This window comes from Streptopelia decaocto (genome assembly GCF_964273445.1).
Source record: "Streptopelia decaocto genome assembly, chromosome: 1".
In the NCBI taxonomy this organism is placed as follows: domain Eukaryota; kingdom Metazoa; phylum Chordata; class Aves; order Columbiformes; family Columbidae; genus Streptopelia; species Streptopelia decaocto.
The window spans coordinates 75,880,048-75,897,330 of record NC_138663.1 but is presented as its reverse complement, the minus strand read 5'-3'; the positions used below and the strand labels follow the sequence as shown (position 1 = coordinate 75,897,330).

General features: G+C 40.4%; 1 protein-coding gene across 3 annotated transcripts in view; it reads right to left on the bottom strand.

Annotated features, from left to right (window-relative positions):
- ITPR2 (inositol 1,4,5-trisphosphate receptor type 2) overlaps nucleotides 1-17,283 on the bottom strand; it is a 264,569-nt gene that overhangs the window by 181,997 nt on the left and 65,289 nt on the right. For 2 of the 3 annotated variants that reach the window (XM_082043370.1, XM_082043372.1), the window contains 5 exons: nucleotides 14,504-14,548; nucleotides 5,048-5,202; nucleotides 3,570-3,669; nucleotides 3,261-3,421; nucleotides 724-865 (listed from right to left, as the gene is read on the bottom strand). In XM_082043370.1, coding sequence (XP_081899496.1) covers nucleotides 724-865; nucleotides 3,261-3,421; nucleotides 3,570-3,669; nucleotides 5,048-5,202; nucleotides 14,504-14,548 — 603 coding nt within the window. The remainder of the gene's footprint in view (nucleotides 1-723; nucleotides 866-3,260; nucleotides 3,422-3,569; nucleotides 3,670-5,047; nucleotides 5,203-14,503; nucleotides 14,549-17,283) is intronic. The other variant, XM_082043371.1, reaches the window with a different exon arrangement.

The following is a 17,283-nucleotide window of genomic DNA, read 5'->3' as shown; positions in this document are numbered from 1 at the left end:
GATGATGAGAGGTCTGGAGAGAGTTGGGTCTGTTCAGCCTGGAGAACAGAAGGCTGAGAGGGGATCTTATCAATGTTTATAAATATCTCAAGGCTAGATGTCAAGAGGATGGGACCAGACCCTTTTCAGTGGTGCCAACGACAGGAAAAGGGACAATGGTCACAGACTGAAGCACAGGTTCTATCTGAATATGAGGAGAAACCTCTCTACTTTGAGGGTGCCGGAGCACTGGAACAGGCTGCCCAGAGAGGTTGTGGAGTCTCCTTCTCTGAAGACATTCAACAATTGCCTGGACACATTCCTGTGCGATCTGGTCTACGTGAACATGCTTTAGCAGGTTGGACTAGATGATCTCCAGAGGTCCCTTCCAACCCCAACCATTCTGTGATTCTGTGTGATTTTTCCTATATGGGGAACACCTGCAGGACTGGGACCATGTAGCAAACCTCTTTCAAATTTGGTTAACAATTTGCTAACAAATACAACCTTGGAAGTCATCAGAAGCACAAGAAACTAACAGATAGACTTGGCCCCACATGCTTCTATCTGATTCAAAGACCAAAAGGCAAGCTTTGACTAATGAATATCATACCTATCCAGTCCAGCCAGACACAAACCCAATATGGCATAAGCCTAGCTCCTGAAAAATAACATTTTCTCAAGCTACTCTCTCGTACGATCTGTTTGTAAATAAAAGCAAATTATTAATATAGTAGGACATACCTGAGCCAATATATTCTGTTCCCTCATTAATTTTTGTCGTTCCCGGTTTGGCTTAGTAACAACCACGTCCAAAACTTCCTGCCCATTATTAGGTACATCAGCAACAAAGAAAATGAGATCTTCCAGTAGCTTGGTTACAAACCTAGAATGAATAGACAGATCATTATTATATACAGTCATTCAACACTTGCTAGGATTCATTAAGAAAGAAAACCACCTTTTAGAACAAGCTTTATCTAGCACAATGGAACCTCAATCACTGCAAAGTAAAGTTTGACATGTACTTAAGGATTCCAGGCCTTAGTTCAGCAGAGGCTTAAATACATCACAAGGATGTTTACTAAGGCATTAAACAACAACCAGAGGGAAAAAGAGAGAAAAATATAGGATGCTGGATTGATGCAGAGTATTCAGAAATCTAAAATCTATACCAGCTTGCCTCAAGGCCCAGCAACAGTTGAAAGACACTTATGCAGGCTAGGAAGGATCTCCATAGTTTATGATGTACATGGGTCCATGAAACAAGATGATGGACTCACTAGAGGAATAAAAACATTCTACAGCTAGACTATTTCCCTACTGACCCAACAAACTATTGAGAAATTATTATATTTATTTCACTCATTCTTTGCTACACAAAAGAAGATTTGGCAGAAACAAGTGCTAAGAAGGATGGAGGCAGTTGTAAATCCCTCTCTCGCACCTTCAGAAAATCCAAAAAGAAAGAACACTATCAGTGGTCATTGCCACCTTGTTACTAACATACCTCGCCAGGCATGCACAGAGTGTATGGCTGCCCACAGATTTCAGTGAATCTCCCTTAAAAGAACTAGTAATCTTTTATAAACAAAGCCCAGCATGTCCCCTACCCCGGGGGAACATCAACCGAATTTGGACAATATCTAGTCTATAGTTACTAAACCTCTAGGTATGCTATGAAAGCGACCAGGAGATGCTCCTTAGATTTTCAAATTTGTCTCTGGGAGCCAGACACAAAGCTTCCACCAGGCTTCCTAGATTGCTGCTTGATGCCCCAAGCCTGTCAGTGTTTAAGGGGCATTTGGACAATGCCCTTAACGACACGCATTAACTTTTGGTCAGCCCTGAATTGGTCAGGCAGTTGGACTAGAGGATCAATGTAGGTCCCTTCCAACTGAAATAGTCTATTCTATTCCCCACAAGAGGGCTGGGCTGTTCAGCTAAACCCTCTGAGTGAGCTTTAGTTTTAAAAGTCACAGCCCACTAGTGGAGAACAGCAAGGTCCCTCCCAACAGAAAAAGAAGAAAAGGCAGATGTAGGGTGGAGCTATCAGGAATAAATTGTTGGGACCCCTACTTACCTAAGAAAGAAAGTGATAAAACAGGGAAAAGACAAGAGTGATTTCTTCCTAAGGAAATCACAGGAACAAACAAATAATGGCACTACTCTGAAACCACTCTGAAATGTTTTACGTGTGTGCTGCACCAACCTGTCAACATCAAGACTTGACAACACTGGGTTGCAGTGACACAGCAGTGCAAGGTTAATACAGGGATGTCACACCTTGATTATGTTGTATCGCTCCCTGGTCCAACTCAATCATGAGATGGCCCATCAGATTTTCAAGGCTGAGTACCAACAGCCAGGCCATTACAGATCTGCCTGCTACTATAGATCCTCCACCTGATATTAAACCATCTGGTCTAATTGCTACTGACAACCACCAGCAGAAATTCAGTTTTATCACCAAAAATTAACATTTTCAGCAAAAAGCTGTATATGATGTGTGATGGAACAGGAGTTACAAATTAACACTGCCAGAGTTGCTGCCTAGTAATCAGTTTAACCACAGACAGCTGAAAATAAATAGCCAACTACATAACCAGCAGTGGGATATATTTGGCTACAATGTACAACAAAATCCCTTAATTCAGGGGCGGGTGTGAAGAACAGACATTCTAATAGCGCTACATCTGAAACACAGATGAATTAAAAGGGTAAACACAAAAATTATGTAAAAGAAAAAGAGAAGAGGGAAAAATGGAAATAAAAAAGGGAAGGGACTATTGTGGCAGCTTCTTGGTCACTCTGAGACTTTCTTCTAGTGCTCTAGCAGCAAGAATATGTGGTACAGTGAAATCCACACAGATCAAGAGCCCAGCATGCCGCCCACCATACAGACGGCTTTCTTGTACATGAAAATCAAATGCAGTGGATCCCCACATCAGAGCTTATAAGCGGAATATTACAGGAAAATAAGACAAACACTTTGCTATTCTCCAGGGAGCTACCCATTTATTTATGCAATCAGTGAGCTGAGGCAGTGCTCTTTACCCCCATTTTACAGATGAGGTACACAGACCAGCCTGAGGTGCAGCAATGATGCTCTGACAGAGGTGGAATCTAATCCCAGGCTAGCACTCTCAGCACTGAAGCATTCTCTCCCAATTGCCTCTATGTCCACACAGATGTTACTAACTTACCCACAACTGTGATGCCATGATGTCATGAGTAACCAAACACCAATTTATGAGGGGAAAAAATTAAAGCTTACTAACCTCCTTTCATTCTGAGTTATTGTTCCATTCTCCAGCTTTTTAACAGTTGATGCTAGAACTTTGTTTGCGTCATTGGCAAAATCTAGGTCTCTGACCTCAGACAGAGGAACCGATACGATGGCAAAAGCTTCCTTGTCCTCTTTTGTTTGGCACGTTCCAATCTGCAACAGTTTTTGGTTTAATATGAGTAAGTAATCCTCTTACCTTTATCCTAATTATTATGCTTATTTTATATGTTAGAAGTGAGATCGTCAGTAGAGAACTTCAGGAATGAGTTTGGGATTCCAACTCCAAGATATACGTGTTTACCTTCAACATCACAGGCCTCTCTTCATCAGTATCTATTGGAATGCTGGTACTAGTGACCCAAGTGTTAGTGCATAAATGCCTCAGTCGGACATATGAGTTCCTAAAAGGAGAACAAAGCAAAGAACAGGTTAGATGGATCAGTCCTGAGCTAAAGTGGGCAAGGTGGGATGCAAAGCAACACGTGATTATGATGTGATGTGAGACTCGAGGGCATGGGTCACAACAGCCACTCGTGACAAAAGGGTGAGGGAGACCTAAAAGATACTGTAGTATCTCTTTTCCTTTGTTTCTTCCTTTCTCCACCAGAACAGAGCTGCAGCAAGAACAAACAGCACCTTGGGATTATGCAGAATGCTGGTTTTAAGTATTTTCATAGGCCTAGGAGTAAAATATTCCCTAAATAAAAAAATTTAAAAGGAAGATGTTACAAAACCCCATCTGAATATAAATATATTTTGCAAATAAAACCAATTCTTTTCTTAGTATTTTTTCTTCAGAGTAACTAATTCCTTCAAGCTGTCACAGCACAAAAGCCAGAAAGCAAAACTGATCACGGTTTCACAGCTTCACCATTATGATCTGCAAACCCTTTTTCCAGGGAGCAAGCATTTACAGTACCAGTTTTCCAGTGAAAATCAACTGAACAAAAAGCAGACATGAGATTCTTCTAAATTATTTCCATATGATAATTTGTGGCATTATTAAAAAGCAGAGCTGAGAAATCAATTATAATTTTTACTCTGAATTCTACCTTTTAAATATATTCACTGTGGTCTTCATTCACGGTCTCCCTTTCGTGCTGATGTGCTTGAGTATTTAAGTAAGTAAATTACTTGGCAACACTTAGCATAGCAAATACACTTCAAAGCTCATACATCAGTATTTGTGGGTACCCAGCTTTACAATCAGCCTTTGTAACAACTAGCCCCAAGCGTCTGTATGCCCATTCTGTCACAACCAACACCATGTGACTTACCCAGCCAATCTCAGCGAACCAACACAGTTGAAATTTCAAATATTCACAATTAAAACCCAGAAGCCACTTGCTGAATTCATTTGAATAACAAACGTATTCAGTGGCATCATGATCTGTCAGGTAAAGAGAAGCCCAGTTCACCGTACACATTATTTTGTTGGGAACAACTAAGTTAGATCTCTTAGCAGTGCACTTTTTTCAAACAGTGCACAGGGCTCAATTCTGTCCTCATATATCTGTGCAATATTTAGCCCATTATTTTTCTCTTCACAGACTCTCTTCAAGTGTCACTTGTTTTATCCTTATAATTATTTTACCCAGTCACAGCAGCAGTATCATGTTTTATACATCCCTTGTTTATCCATGAACACTCCTCATATTTTAACTGAAGGATAATACTTGCTCGTGTTTGATTTTTTATGCTTTACTCACCATCATAACACTAGGAAGAAACCCTGTCAGTGCAGAACTATTTTTCGCTCTTTTTTTCTTTTTTTTTTACCTTGGAACCAGGCAATCAGCTCTCTGAAGAGTGGTGGCATCCAGTTCAAAGAGAGATGCGATGTCATTTCCATGTGGCACCGAGACCAAAGTATACATAATCTTCTCCCCTGCTTGGCGTTTCTTCTTTGAAGCGGGAAGGTCGCCGTCTCTCTGCTGATTCGGCACAAGGGTTATTTGCTTGCATCAGGACCCATTATAAATTCTCCAATTACCTTGCAGACAAGTAATACTTTTGAATTGTACTTTTTTGCTTCTTTTACATTCTAGTAAGAATGTACTATGACTGGCTTTGGAGTGTGTAACCAGAAGGATGCACTTTGCCCCAGGCACATGGGGTCTCAGACAGTCATTATAACAACAGGAGGTCACAAGCTACAGAGAGACTGCAGTCCTGTATACATTATTACTTGACACCTACAGCTTCAAAAAACCTGCGGTAGCTGCCGACCCTCCACTCCCAACAGGTGTAACTACACACTGCTGGTTTGGAAAGGGCCAAGGTTAAAAGAAGAGAACTAATTAAAACTGGATTTTTACAAGGGGGATGGAGATTACAAAAGTAAGCAATTTGCCTAATTCTACAGTTGTTTTAAGTTTGCCTCTTTCCTCCCCACCACACACTCAGAATCACGAGAACACGCTTTCCAAACAGGAAGAGCCAGATTATCTGCTTCACAAAGATCAACTTGCCACAGGAAGCAGGGGGACACACAAAGCACCGGCTGGAGTCTATAAGAAATCTTAACAGGGGCTGATAAGGCATTGGAGGCTGGATCTAACAGAGTGTGCCCACTGACACAGGAGAAGTTCGTTCCCTTGGAGGCGCCCAGCTTTCAAGTGACAGGTACAACATTGTGTTGGTGCCCCAGGAGAGGCCTGTGAATCCAAGGTGGCAATCTTTGTCCCGCCATCCGCTGAAGGTCCATGGGAATTTTGTGACCTGGCACACAGACCACCCCTCTTCATCTTTAGTTACCTACACACCCTTGTCTTCACAGACTCCAAACGCTACCTTCCCTAAGCACATATGTTTGCCTGAAGGAGTAATGCAGAGTCTTGGCCCTTAACCACACAGCAACCAACAGAATTACTGGCATAAGTAAAAGCTGCTCCTCTGGGGGGTTAAATTACGTGTATTGCAAAAGATTAATGACCAATTAAGAGACTGGCAGTCCTGGGCCCTTCACATACACAAAATATATCATGTGGGGAAAAGGAAAAGAGGAATGAAGAAAGCCAGAAGAGAAAAATCAAACACTGGAAACCTGGGACACCGTTATTATGATTTATAGTGCACCACTACAGAAGAGAGGTACAAAGCACTGTAAAGAGGCTAGACTGTACTCATTTTGCATTAGTACCTTGATTAAAGCCAAACTGTAAGGGATAATCAAGGGCAAAGCTTTGATTATTCATATTGCCAATTGATTAAGCAACAAAATCAAGGATGAGTGAAACTATGTAAGAAATAACTAGTTATTGTCTCATTTCAAGGCATTTTTTTGAATCCTTCCAAAACAACAATTTTTTCATTATCAAGCCTAAAAAATGCCAGCTTTCCATCCCATTATTTTTATGAAGGATAGAGACAGGAAGTAAAAAAACAGGAAGAAAATCCTCCCAGGAATTTTTCTTAAGCTTATGTAGCGATTAAAATATTGTCACTAGCTTTTGAGAGAGACAAAGGTGAACCATCTCCTGTGTCTTGCCCAGGAGCAAACTCTTATCTGCAGTCCTCACATCCTTCTATACCCCACACCCAAAAATATTAGACAAAATTGCACATAAAAACTTAACCCGTATGCAAGGACTGAGAAAATAGCCAAAATTTTTGTGACTTCCATACATGTTTTACAAACTCGGGATGAGATCCAAACTGGAAAGGCAGGCAAATTATCAGAGAATCCTCTTAAAAGCTTAATAGTTGTGAGTCAGAGTCTAACAACAAATAAAAATCTGCTTCCTAAAGTTCCAAATAAAAATGGAAAACTGGAACACCAGTTTAAAATTCAAGAGGTCTGTATAGGGTTCAATAGCACAGGATAGTTTTGAAGAGCATCCAGACTTCTTGATGTTTTCCATAACTTACAGTCAAATTTAGCTGGGGTTTCCCAGAAACTACCCACTCTACTATAATTTCCAAACTGAAAAGGTCGGTATACAAAAAGGCAGGGCACTTGATAACTTTATGCATTTTTTTTCCCTCTGGGGCTCTGGGAAAAATACACACCAAAATCTAAAACCATATTCTACTCTGTGTCATGATTATTTTTTTTTAATTATTTTTTTTTTTCCTCACTCATGAGATATTGTCTAATCTTCTCCAATAGGTCATAAAGCATGAGTACACATTCATGCGAAGGTTTCTGTGACAGGAAGCAAAGTCAAAAGCAGGTCTCCTGTGCTTCAGGAGTTCATGCTGGCTGTACAGAGAAGTTCATCCTGCAGTTTGGGGTTAACTCCACTCCCTCACTAGTCTCCCCAACAATCATATAGATGCTACTGAGGAACAGAGTTGGCTTATTGGGCACAAATCCTGCCAACCAGGCTTGGCACCTGTCAAATCAAATCTGGCATATGAACCAGAGCCAGTTTTTAGTCTAAATAGAAGGTCCACTTCAACAGAGGGCAAGACAGTGTCTGTAATACTGCTGATGGCAATGCAAAGCTTTGTTGAGCAAAATCAGACCTGCACAAGAGCTGTACAGTTCTTCCAGACTGGACTCCAGTACAAACCTCAGAACTCTCCTCATTATGTTATTTTAGGACCTCAGTCACACCTCACAACCCAACCTGGATGATGAGTGTTACACACTAGTCATGGAAAAAAACATGTAACAAGAAGTGAGCCTCAACTTGACATCTCTGAAAGCAATTAACATATATGGATTGCATAAGAGAGGGCAACACTGTCACTACATATGAACATACATGGATTTATATTTGTGTCTGAGTGCATGTGCACATGCCTCTGTGAAAAAGCGAGAATGTACATGCACTTGCACACAGAAAGTTTCTTATGATTAACTAAATTTAGCAAGTGGTCATCAGAATCTGCACTTAACCTAGCCATTATCAAATCAGCACATGAGTCTATGTGAGGACGTGGAAAGAAGTGAAAGTATTAGGCTATTTCAATTTGATTAGACAATATGATTACCTCAGGAGAAGCACTGCATTCCTAAGCAGATGAAAACAAGATGACATTTGCTCAGGTAAGAGACTCGCATATGAGCAGATGCAGCCAGTAAAACCAGATTCAATGAAGAGAAGGGAGGAAAAGAACTATAAAGGGACTCAAATGTAGAGAGAAGAAAATTCAGCTTAAAGCAATATGAAGATGAAGCCAATGAACAGTTTCAGAGATAGTGACGTTGTGGTCAGCAACAGCCAAGGAAAGCACTCCAAAGACTTCTTTCAAATTACATGCTAAGAGTATAGAGAATAGAGAAAAAGTGCAAGAAATGTGGGTAAAATAAAATTAGCAAATAGTAAACTCATTGAGAAAAAAAAATAGCTTTGATTGTCCCAAACTACTGGCAAACTAGTGACAGGCTGTCACAAGTCAAATCTATGTATCCAAGAAGGAATCACCTCACTATCATTTACCAGTTAAATCACTTACAAGGATGTAGAAATGCACATTCAGCTCCTCTTCTGCCTGGCTGGAGCTGGACTGACACCTTCCTAAAAGAATGATGTGGTCCAAACAACAGGTGAGACAGAGCAGCTCTGCACAACAAACTCCAACTGTCCACCCAAGGATAGGACTGACTCCCAGTCACCAGCCTCATTCTGCAGCCGTACAGCAAAGCACACACAGGAGGGGGAACCAAAAACACCCCTGCCATACAGCCAGCAGCCCCAGCACTCTTCCAGGATGGACTCATCTAGGAAAGCGAAGGCTGAGAGTTCAAAAAAAGGAGTCCTAACTAGTGAAAACAAACAGCCATTTTGCTGAGGAGTAGAAATACTGATCCAGGCTCACAGCGAAGTTCATAAACTCCTGGCCTACCACCACTGATGTGCAGTGCATTATACCTGTTTGAAACAAAGCTTAAAAAAAAAAAACAAAAAACAAACCACCCAAAAGACATAATACTGTGTTTGTAATTTGAAGGGTAAACTTAATGTAACTGGAGACAAATCCCATACTGTAATCAGAGACAAAATTAACAGGCACAATCAGATTTGTCTTTCTTGAGACTCGTAGCCCAGCAGATAACCCTTCTTCACAGCTCTTGATATAATTTGCTAGTAATTGTGACCCAAATCCCCATTATTCACCTCAACTGCATATCATGCCTAAAATTCAGGAGATTTACACAGAGATTTGCTTATGGAGGGGCCTGCCTTTCAGCTGCAAAAAGCAATACAAAAACATGACAGACCTGAAATAGGTTTTCTTTTAGAAACTCAATCTACAATTCCAATAGGTAAAGACACCTCTTGTGGCATAGAGGCAGACAAGGATAATGCCCTGCTCCTGAATGAATACATTAAGCTGCACTACAGATTTCAGCAGAAATTAAATTTAATAGCAGCCAGAATTCTGAAAATGCCTGTTAAATCCAGTACAATGTGGTATTCTCAATATGTTAACCCAGTTTAGGAGGCTCTCACAAAACCAGCATTTTCAGAGAGCAGTAATATGAGCAGAACTCCATAGGTTAGATGATTTTTAAAATTCTGTATGAAAAGAAAGTCAAGTAAATTAATGGCCAGCCTTGCTCCTGCGTGTTACAAAGCCCTGGCAGACAGCACAGCAGTTAGCCTCCCGTAACACCTTCACTGTTGACTCATTTGTGAGTCATCGCATTTTTAGCAGAGACATCACGTTGCAATTCTGTTGTTAGGAGCCAGAGACGTTCTGTAAGAAACAATGTATGCACTCTCAGAGCTGATTCAGACCTGTGTGCAGCAGCAGAATAATAATAATGTGCCGGCATCCCTGTCTCCCCTGCTCCCCCCAGCCTCTCAAGTGGTCTGACTGCTGGCTTTATATAAGCAGAAACACTGCCATTTTAAAGCTGATGATTTTTCTTGCTTTGTTCTCTTTTAAAAAAAGTTTTTCAGATTGTTTATTGCCAGGTTAATTCCTAACCAAGACTTTAGAAAAACAATAAATTCCCCAAGCCTATTCTACTTGCTTGAACTGCATCACCTGTGTCCCACATCATAAAATTTTAATTATAGAAACTTAGTTGCTGCAAGGTAAAAAAAAAAATATCAATTTTAAAAAAATAATTCACAGTGTTTGTGCCGAAAAAGTCACCCGGATTGCAAGCAAGAAAGAAAACTTTAAATTGTAGAGTTATTTGGAATTCATAAATATAGATAAGCAGAACGCATGTCAAACAGAGGTATGTCAAATTGCACCTGTAAGTCCATGGTAGAACTGCCCGGCTTCTTTACAGGAAAAGTAAATGCATACTAGTCTCAATCCTAAGAAAAATCTCAACAATAAAAGCCAGTTTGGAACTGGTTAGGACTAGCACTCTCTCAGGAAAATGCAGACAAATGGAGTTAAGGTACCTATCCAAAGACAGCCTTTAATACAAAGGTGCTAACAAATGCCAGGTTCCCAGCTGTTCTTGACATTTTCCTAATGTTTATAGTGTTGTTCTGGATGCTGTACATTTCTGTGATTAGAAATAATAGACTACTTTGCAGCATAAAACACACCAATTTTGGATTTAATAGGAGCTGTAACACAGAGCACTGAGTTTTGATGCATGATACACTGCAATCTCCTAGACTTCAAGAGATTAAGAGCGTATGTATCCTGGGCTGCATCAAAAGCAGCACGACCAGAAGGTCAACGGAGGTGATTCTCCCCATCCACTCTGCTGTCCTGAGACCCCACCTGGAGTACTACACCAAACTCTGGTGCCCCCAACATAAGAAGGACATGGACCTGTTGGAGCGAGTTCAGAGCGGGGCACAAAGATGATCAGAGGGCTGGAACACCTCTCCTATGAGGACAGGCTGAGAGAGTTGGGGTTGTTTAGCCTGGAGAAGAAAACGCTCCAGGGAGACCTTCTAGCAGCATTCCAGGACCTAAAGGGGACCTACAAGAAAGTTGGAGAGGGACTTTTCACAAGGGTCTGTAGTGATAGGACATGGGGTAATGACTTAAAACTGAAAGAGAGTAGATTTAGATCAGATATAAGGAAGAAATTCTTCACTGTGAAAGTGGTGAGACACTGGAACAGGCTGCCCAGAGAAGCTGTGGATGCCCCATCCCTGAGAGTGTTCAAGGCCAGGCTGGATGGGGCTTTGAGCAATCTGGTCTAGTGGAAGGTGTCCCTTGCCTTTGCAAGAGGGGTGGAACTAGGTGACCTTTGAGGTCACTTTCAACTCAACCCATTCTACAATTCTATGAAGAAGCCTTTAAACCACAGAAAGGTCTTCCCATTTAAAAAAAAAAAAAAAAATCTTCTGGAGTTTTGATGTCAGAAAAATGAATATAAACAATATTAATCAACTCACTGTAAGGCTAAATTTTACCAGAAATAAAAGCAATGTTTCACAAACAATTTGGCTGGATTCTCAGGAAGCAGACCAAAACTGAGCAATGAACTGCAGACCAAACACATCTTTAATGCCTGGGAACAAAAGTCCTAGTGACTTCCAGTAATATTTATGTTATCCAGAGCCAAAACTCTTTCAGACTCTTGAACGACTTAAGGCAAGGCAGAAAAGATGCACTTAGGCAGAACCTGGGTGCCTATGCCCTCCACTGCACTATGGAAAATCCTTCTCCATTGCTGCTTCCTTAAATTCAGTTGCCTAAGCAACTGTGATCAGGACTTGTAAACCAGGCAATGAACATGCACTGGAAGCCTCATCGCAAATTTAGGAGTTAAGGGTTGGCACGAAACGCACACATGGCTGTGTCGCCTTTAAAACCCATATGACAGAGAAGGAGCTGGTACCCTTTTACCCAACAGACTGGCAGAGAAAAGCAAAACACAGGCTGCAGGCTCAGTTTCTTCGTTCAGCTGAAAGAATTCAAGTGTGCACCTTCCATTTCCCTGCTACTCAGACTTCAAATTTTGCCTGGGTACGTCCACTTCCACCTCCCCTTCTAGAGAAAATTTACTTCACAGCTAGTATTTCAAAATTAATCGCTTCAAAAGATAAAAAAGAAGATGCCTTTGCAGTGAATCAGTTAGGCAGTCACCTGGTAGAAGAAACACTAAATGAAAACCATGGAGCAAAGAAAGTGTGTGTGCTTTAGGTTATGTGCAGATTGGATACAAGACTGATATAGCTAGCCCTTAAAGAACTCCAAATATTATCAGATTCTTGCACTTCTGAGGGATAATACAAAACACTGCACCATTCTAACATAAAAGAAATTCCTGCACAGGGATGTGAAACTTTTCTGCTCAGTTGCTCAAGGCCAGAAAGAAGGCTTCAAACAGCCATTGCTGACTCATGCTATTTCCAACAAGACTACAAATGGGTGAAGGATGCAAAAGGATTTCTACCATGCTAGAACTGCCTGTAGGCTTGGATTTACATGGAGGTGTTACCAAATATTGTTAGTTCTTTCACAAAACTTTTTCACAAGGAAGTGCTGTCTGTATAAACTAAAATTTCCATGGACACATCTGTTTTGATCCTCAATCAGTTTTTACTAAATTTTCATTTGAAGTATTTGTTTAATCTGATTTCTCAGGTCTGGGTTTTTGGTTGAAACGAATATTCAGGAAGATTAAGCCAAACTGTTAGAGAAGGCACCTTTAACATCCATGTTCAGATTACTCTCGTGCCTTCATCATTATCCAGTCCAGGGAATATTTAACTATTTAGATGAACTGGAATTGATACAACTGAAAACCCTATACCATCTCTAAATTAGTATAGGATGGTAACATGGGATTGGAGCCTTGTTGATGAGGACCTAACATCTCCCCCATATATGCTTTCCTAGGTCTTACTCCGGACTAGCTGGAGTCTGGTTTTCTGACCCGGGCACCCATGAAAGGTTGGAGCACATTAGATACATTCCAGGAGTGTGTGTATCTTTCTACTTTCATTCAACAGAATACAAGTTTACATGCTCTGAGATTGCTCTGCAAAGTGAATTGCAGTGTCTTAAATAGGGAATAACCAGGAGATTCAATTCAAAGGTGCCGTCATGATGTGAACTACAATGCTAATGCAGACACACACCTATGAGACAAGCTCTAATGAGCAAGAACCCAAGTATTTCCAAGGAAGCGCTCTACTCCTATGGTGTTCAAGAACTTATCTCAATTTCCATTTGAAAGTTCCAAGGGCTTCAAGTGACATTCCAATACAAAAGAGAAACAACTGGTGGAACTTTCATATTTTCATGAGAAAGAATTCTCATTTCTTTGGACAGCCTAGCTGTTATTGCAATATGACCATTAATACCAAATACCAGGGAAGATGGAAAACCGATGTTGCCAACTCCTACAAAAGTCTCCATTTTTATTTAGATTGCAGTCCTGAAGGCATGTGATTATGTAAGAATCCTGGGTTTCATTTCATGAAAAATAAGAAATTCTTCCCCATGCAGAGAAAAACTTGAATATGTGTCCCCTAAAAGAACAAAAGCCAGAAGGCAAACAGAAAGACACTAAATTGAATTCTTTCAAAGAAGATCTCAGCTTTTTCAAGGCAATCACATGAATTTGATGGAGGAAAGATTATTTTTTGGACTATTTGTTGTCTCAATAAGATTCCCCCAGGGTTTTAACTCCACTTCCTTCACACATTATAAACTACAACATGTCTGGCCTTCCCTTGTCAGCAGGAATTAGCTAGCATGCTCTTGACATTGTACAAGGCAAAGGTTGTTGTTGCATCCTAGGCAAAGGCCATAAGGCCTTTGGCCAACCTGTCCACACTGCAGCAAAGACAACTTGGATTCTTGTGCAGATGTCACTGTAGAGTTGCACTGAAGGGCTCAGACTAAGCTTGTGCCTGAGTATGTGCTTGTATGTATTCAATACAGGCAACAAAAAGTCTCAGCATGTTCATAGATTTAGAGCCACACAAACATGCCCCAAGGGGGCTTGTCTTCACTACAAGAGGTTCGGAATTGGTACCAGCACATAAGTAACCAGACCTGCTTGTCCCTGCTTTTCTTGCTAAAGAGGGTGGTGGGTTTTGCCATGAAGTAATACATCTGATTTGAGAAGCATTGATACATTTAATATCTGCAGTCACCAACTAGAACAGCAGCCAGTTTGATGCAGAATTTGAATTTTTCCTATCATTTGCCTTACACAAGGGAAAGGTTCCTGTAATACCAGTTCTGAGCTGCAGCCTGGCTTACATGGGATATGGAAAACAGTCCCAGCAGCCGTGACATGTCAATAAAAGGAAAGCAATGAAGGACTTTCATGTGTTGGGCTGTATTTGGGTAAGGATACAGTATTTCCCAGACTACATGCAACATATAAATTCCACTTACCAAAGCTTTTCCTTCATTATTACCTTCTGGATAGTGTGGGTTAAGCTGGAAAAGAAAAGAAGTCAAATACTATCTCGATAGCTTTTAGACATTTCAGAACTGGGGGAAGAGGGATTGGTTCAGTTCTCTATTATGTATCCACCCTGCAAAAGGACAGTGGAGTATGAAGAAGCAGAATGAGAACGAGAGTATGAGAATTACTAATTCAATTTCTGACTGACTTAACAGGCTATGCCCTCCCTTCAAAAAAAGCACATCTTGCAATCAAGCTTGTTAACTCAAGAGAAGAATCTCAAATTACCTAAACCAAAAGGAGTGATGGAGAAAGCATAGATAGTTACTAAACACAGCAAGTTACAGTCACCCACACACATACACACGCAACCACTTGCAGAATTGACCTTGAGCAGATATACTGAGATAAAATATAACGTGCCTCATGTCTACTAAGATGTTACAGGAAGACAGCAAACTTGGAATAAACACATCTTTGAAACAGGAATGGCAATGCCACTATAGACAAGTGTTTAATTACCCTATGATCCTGTTTAACCGTTATTAATGGGGATAATACTTTCTATGTCATACCAGGATTATCGAGTATTAATTAGTAATTAAAGCAGTATGTGGAGCTTGGATGAAAGACACTATATAAGTGCAAAGTATTACTTTTTAAGAGCGTTTAATATGATTTTACTTTTGACAAGGGAAATATGTAGACTAGAAGATGAGGGATTATGTAGGCAGATACATACTCAAATAAACAAACACACATACACCCACACACTGGCTGCAAAAGATTTGACTTACATAATGAAACAATTTTGCCTCAATATTTGCCATATTCCCTGACACAGGATATGCCTTCAACATATTGAAAATGCTGAAGTGAAATTATTAGTTATATAAGGTAATTCAGTTTTTAAACAACGAAAGCATCTATACATCTTACAGAGAAGTACAGTCATGTTCTTGGCTTGAATTTGGCATTACCAGTGTGGAAGAGCCAGAAGTAAATTGCACAGGGCAAGGTGAACAAATCCCAGTAAAACTTTTCAGTATCATACCATCACACATTCTATCCTGCCTTCAGATTCTACTGGTTGTAAGCAAGTGAGAAAGTCTGGGTTATCTCAGGTTTGTCACTAGACTCAGCACAGAGAATTGTGCACTGAGGACTGGATCTTCAAACGGAATAAATCCATCATGTTTCACTGAAGAGCCCAAGTGAATACAGTTATCTGCCCAGTTTGAATTGGGCCTTGAATTCTGGTATTCTTCACCTGTTTGCTTTCAACATAATGATGCTTAAAAAAAAATATAGCAACAACAGAAGAAACTAGGAAAATCTCTCTCCCACGCCACTTCTTGCCTACTGTAAAAATAACTAGATTCCCCTCAAATTTCCAGAATAGTTCACTTGTGGACAGAGGCTGAGGGAGACAGAAGGCTCCCAAGAAAGTGTGTCCTTATTTAGGTTTTTTCTTGCCCCACCACAACAGAAATAATAAAACTAAAATGGTGTTGTTTAGAGGAAGTTTTGAGATGCTGATGTTAAACCATAAACATGATGAAATGCAGTTTTAGAGCTGACGTCCACAGACTCATTTTCAGCTGTGCTGAGCAGCTGCCACTTGCGTTTTCATTTCAGCTGAGGTTGTTGGTGCTGAGCATCTCTGAAGAATCAGACTGTTAGCTATCATCCCATACTACATTGTCCAGGTAGAGGGGCATAAATCATGTAGTCATATGACATATTACACCTGTTCTGAGTCCTTTTCAATATCCAAATACAGCAGAATGAGCTGTCCTTAGATACAGTGACAGTCTTAACCCTCCAAAATCTACTTCTTATTCTGATTTCTGTAAGATCACCTCCATGTTCTTCAATAAGCCTCCAAATCAAAAGAATCCTTCAAAACAACAATATTAATATTTTTTTCCTTATTGCTAATGAAATCAATTAAAATTCTTTGCAGGCGTCTAGAAAGCAAGCAGCAGCCTAGCAACCTTGTCAGCAGACAAGGACAATCAGTACCACGAAAAGGCCGCCGCCACCACCACCACAACACAAGATCATGATTTTGAACACTAAAATCATTGACTATTTTGGCATTCATAGAAAGATTTGCAACTACAGAGGAGATAGTACATTCTTTAAATCTAAAAAGAACTTGCATTTACTTGCACACTTTTCTAAGAAAACAAATTCCCAACTCACTATCTGCACAGGGTATCTGCAAGAGCCTGAAAAGTCAGAGTCAGCATTGCAGGTGATCCTGCTGGGTATATCAAAATTGATGTCTCTTAGATAGATTCCATGGTCAGCCTTTGTGCACGGTGTCATGTAAAAAGAGTAGAAGTATTAATGTATACAAATACCAATATACTAGTACTGTGTGGCACCAGAAGGCCCCCAGTAGAGAGAATGTGTAACAAACACATAAAAGAAGCCAGCTTTTACAGGTGGAAAACTGAGGTACAATCATTTCTAGTTAAAATTATTTGGAAGGTGAATCTCATTCCCAAAATTTTGTCTAATATCCTCATAATGTGATCATCCTCCGGTAGAGTCTGCATAGAAGGAAGACAACTTTCACCTATGTGTGTTTGTGTGTTACTCTGGGTATCTGGTGCTCAAAGAATGAGACTTCCCTGTTAATCCTGAGAGGTATTCTGTTAGATCAAGTGCCAGAAGTCCAGGACTCTGTCATCTCTACTGATTATGTCTCTACTGATCAAAACTAGTCAAAGTCCTGTCTTAAAGTTTTCGATACTTT